Source organism: Chiloscyllium plagiosum, chromosome 37 (genome assembly GCF_004010195.1).
Source record: "Chiloscyllium plagiosum isolate BGI_BamShark_2017 chromosome 37, ASM401019v2, whole genome shotgun sequence".
Lineage (NCBI taxonomy): Eukaryota > Metazoa > Chordata > Chondrichthyes > Orectolobiformes > Hemiscylliidae > Chiloscyllium > Chiloscyllium plagiosum.
Window position 1 is genome coordinate 20,689,156 of NC_057746.1, and position 4,094 is coordinate 20,693,249.

A 4,094-nucleotide genomic window follows, 5' to 3' on the forward strand; every position below is an offset into this window, starting at 1 on the left:
GGTGGGGGGGTGGAGAAGAGGTGGTTTTCTGAGGTTGGAAGCGAAGGCACACTGTTGAGGCAGGATAAATGGAGCTTCACTGCACATCTGACCTGCGAGATACCTGAGTGTGATGGGATGCTAGGTGCCAGCAGAGAAGGAAAGACTCCAAGGCTGACTACCATGCAAACCCGAAAGTGCTTTCTAAAAAAAAGCACGCACTTATCTGCTGCCAAAGATAAAGATCACCAAGGCCTTGTGCAGTTTAGGAGTCACAGCGCAGAGGTAAAGCAGGGAATGCTTCCAGATGCGCAGGTGTCACCTCCCCCCTCCCAAGGCTTGCAGGCTACTCCTGGTACTCGACCGGTCCTCCGAGGCTGTCGTGAGCTGCCGGGTGGTTGTGAGTGCTCTCCTCCCGGGAGAAGATCTCAAACTTCTTGTTGAGCTGCGAGCGGAGGTAGCGATAGTCGTGCTGGTCCAGGCTGTGGCCACAGATCATGTACAGGGTGAAGGTGATGGACAGCAGCAGGCGGTCGAGGGACAAGCTGGGCAGCAACCACAGGATGACCAGGAACTCCAGGAAGACCGGGTGCCGCAGGTGGCAATACAAACGCTGGGCCTTCTGCGATTTCAGTTCCATGGGGTCTCCAAGAGCGAGACAGCAATAATAAACCTGGAGGACAACAGGGAGGGAATCATTAACTGTGCAATAGAGTAAGGCGGGGGGTAGGGGTGCTCATACATGTTTAAAAATAACCATTGGGTGCAGGAGTAGGCCATCCGGCCCCTTGAGCCTGATCTACTATTCAATGGCCTGAACTCCACATTCCTGTAGATGTTCAATAAACACCGACTCTTGACTAACAAAGGCGTCAATCTTCCTCTGCTCATGGAAGTATTTGATAATCCCACCTTCACTGCTCTCCAACAATCCTCTTATCTTTGGATTAAGTAGGAGATCCTTTATATTTAGTCTGCCTTCCCGAGTTACAGCCTTATGTATTAACCCGATGCGTTGAGGTCAATGCATAGTAACGCCAGCATTCCAAAGGATCCCCAACAGCTTTCCAGCACAATCCCCAAATCCCATCCCACAGTGTTTTCACATTCTACTATCCATCAGGGTGCTACAGTGGTTAGCACTGCTGCCTCACAGCACTAGGCACCTCAATTCAATTCCACGTGTTTGCGTGGAGTTTGTAGATTCTCTCCGTGTCTATGTGAGTTTCCTCTGGGTGCTCCGGTTTCCTCCCACAGTCCAAAGATGGGCACGTGAGGTGGAATGGCTGTGCTAAAGTGCCCCTTGAGATGTGTAGGCTGGGTGAATTAACCATGGGCATTTGCAGATTCTCTCCGTGTCTATGTGAGTTTCCTCTGGGTGCTCCGGTTTCCTCCCACAGTCCAAAGATGGGCACGTGAGGTGGAACGGCTGTGCTAAAGTGCCCCTTGAGATGTGTAGGCTGGGTGAATTAGCCATGGGCAACGCAGGGCTATAGGGATGGGGGGTCTAGTCTGGATGCTCTTCGGAGGGTTGGTGTGGACACGATAGGCTGAATGGCCTCATTCCACACTGTAGGGATTCTATCAGTCAGCTTGATCACCAATAGCCACTGCAATGTGGGAAATGAAGCGTTTCCTGCATTTCTGAACATAACGTTTCTCATATAAGTCACACCAAAGTCTTTAGGGCCAACTATGTTCCTGCTGCTGCTGAACTGAGGTCCGATAACCAGACACCAATGCAACGGGCCTAGAACTTACCTGCTTGAGACCCATGAGTTCAGCGTAGTCAAAGATGAGGACAATACTGAAGATGATCAGCCAGGCAATGACGTGAACAATGAAACAGACCAATGGAAACCAGGTAACCCAGGGTTCCCTGGACACGTTCCATAGCAAGGGGGCAGCGTGGGTGGGCTGCCAGTAGTGCATCAGCAGCTGGGGAAGAGAAGGACCATTGAAATCAGAGAGGTGTCAAAAATCAAAGAGAGAGGACAATCTCCGCAACACAAGACATAAGAGAATCTGGACAGGATACAAGGGATAGACAACTCGGGAGAGATACAGACAAAGAGAAATATTGTACCTGCAACTTAGAGTGAAGTGAACCATTCACGCAGACAGTTAAAATGATGATGATTCAGACTGGAGGGCTACAACGCAGAGGGAGGAGAGGGGAACAGATCAAGAGACAGGACAGAGGCACAAGGAAATGAGAGTGTACGGGGAGAGGACAGAAGTTTAGGGAAAGGAGGGAGAAGTACTGGGAGAAGAGAGGGAGGTCAAGGAAGAGGAAAAAGAGCTTCAGGGAGGGTCAAGAGGTGCAAGGAGAAAACAGAGAAGAGCAAGGAGAGGACAGACATGTTCAGGGAGAAAGGAGAGAGGTGCAGGAAGAGGAGTGACGATGGGATATGGAGAGGAGAGATAACAGTGCAATGATCCAGAAGGCAGAAGAAAAAGGCTCATAGATGGAAGCAAACAATGAAGGACAGATGCACAGAGAAAGACAAGAAAAAGAAGGAAAATGGTGTGAGCGAGATCAAGCAATGGGAGTGCTGTCAGAGGAGAGAAAGATGGGGTCAATGTATCACAGAAATAAAACAGGCGCAAAGTGACAAGGTGACAGATGTAGACTCGCAATGAAAATCCCATGAACCAAAGAGAAGCAACAAAAATTCTTAGCACAAAATGGGATGAGAGGGCAGCGCCATGGGTTATGCCGTCAGAAAGGTGTTAGAGGCAAAGATCAGGACGGGACCTGGTCAAGAACTGGAGGAATGGAGGTAGGACGTAGGAGAGAAAAAACAGGGACAGAGGGTGAGGAAATTGGGTGAGAAAGAGAAGAAAGAGTAACAGGATGAGTAGTTTCTGTATGAATTGAGTTTTCAGAGAAACAGAGGAGAAATTACACAGAGATCAAAAGCGGGAAATAATTGAAGAAAAAAAGCAAATCACAGTTCATGGTTTCTAATACAGGGGTAAGCAATAATTAATGCCTACATAATATTTTCTGAGACTGATATCCGAGTATCTGTGTATAATGTTTTGATATGCAACAGTGTTATATTCTAGTATTAAACAATCCAAATGAGACTGCAATATTTCACTGTCTAACACTCCAGTAGGGCAATGTGAAATTCCAGCGTCTAATCAGTTGTATGATAGTGTAACAATTCCATTTCCACCATTGTGATATGAAACATTGTGATATTTCAGATTCTATCCCAGTTATGGTACAACATGATACTCTCGGGACACTGATATTCCAGTGTGTAGTATTCAGACATGGGACAGTGAGACATTCTAGTGAGATGGGATGAGACAGTGTGATATTACAGTCTGTAACTAAGTGAAATGGAACAATGTGGTACCCGAGTTTCTTTTTTCTGACATGACAGTATTACATTCTGGTTTCTAGCTCTCTGATGTGGGGCAGTGTGATTTTTCAGAATCTTCTTCACAACCTGCAAATTCTGCAAGGAGTTCACATTTCTGTTCTCAGAATGAGCGACTTCTGCTTTTCTTTGCCCACCTGGAGACAGGCTGCCGTGCAGAACACATAGACGGATCGCTGAAGGACCCCAAAGCAAGTTAGCGTCCATCTCCTCACTGTCTCCATCGCCATAATGCTGTGCTGCAGGATGAAGAATGCGAGTAGTGCCAGGTTGAAGAGGAGAGCCTGCTGGATTTGCCTGTCTCTAAAGACAGAATGCCATTCCACGTGTTCTTGTGCATCTGTAAAAATAGTGGACTCAGGTAAGGTAAAAAAAAAGACACCTTTCTCAACAGGAGGAAGTTCAGAGAATTCACCCAATATTCATCTAACGGTGCAGCAAACGATTGGCACAAACAGAACAATGGTAATTGGTTAATTTCTTTTCGGAAAGAAGTCAGCTATCCTCACCAGAATGGTGTATGTGTGATCCCACATTGAGTCATAGAGATGTACAGCATGGAAACAGACCCTTTGGTCCAACCTGTCCACGCCGACCAGATATTCCAACCCAATCTAGTCCCACCTGCCAGCGCCCAGCCGATATCCCTCCAAACCCTTCCTATTCATATACCCATCCAAATGCCTCTTAAATGTTGCAATTGTACCAGCCTCCACCACA

At 47.3% G+C, this 4,094-nt stretch overlaps 1 protein-coding gene across 1 annotated transcript in view; it reads right to left on the reverse strand.

Moving 5' to 3' along the window:
- Positions 1–6: 6 nt before the first annotated feature.
- The window catches only part of LOC122541358 (nurim-like), a 22,995-nt gene continuing 18,907 nt past the window's right edge, over positions 7–4,094 (reverse strand). Inside the window, exons 2-4 of the mRNA XM_043678051.1 lie at positions 3,512–3,714; positions 1,741–1,917; positions 7–652 (exon numbers count right to left, since the gene is read on the reverse strand). Coding sequence (XP_043533986.1) covers positions 326–652; positions 1,741–1,917; positions 3,512–3,714 — 707 coding nt within the window. The 3' untranslated portion in view covers positions 7–325. The remainder of the gene's footprint in view (positions 653–1,740; positions 1,918–3,511; positions 3,715–4,094) is intronic.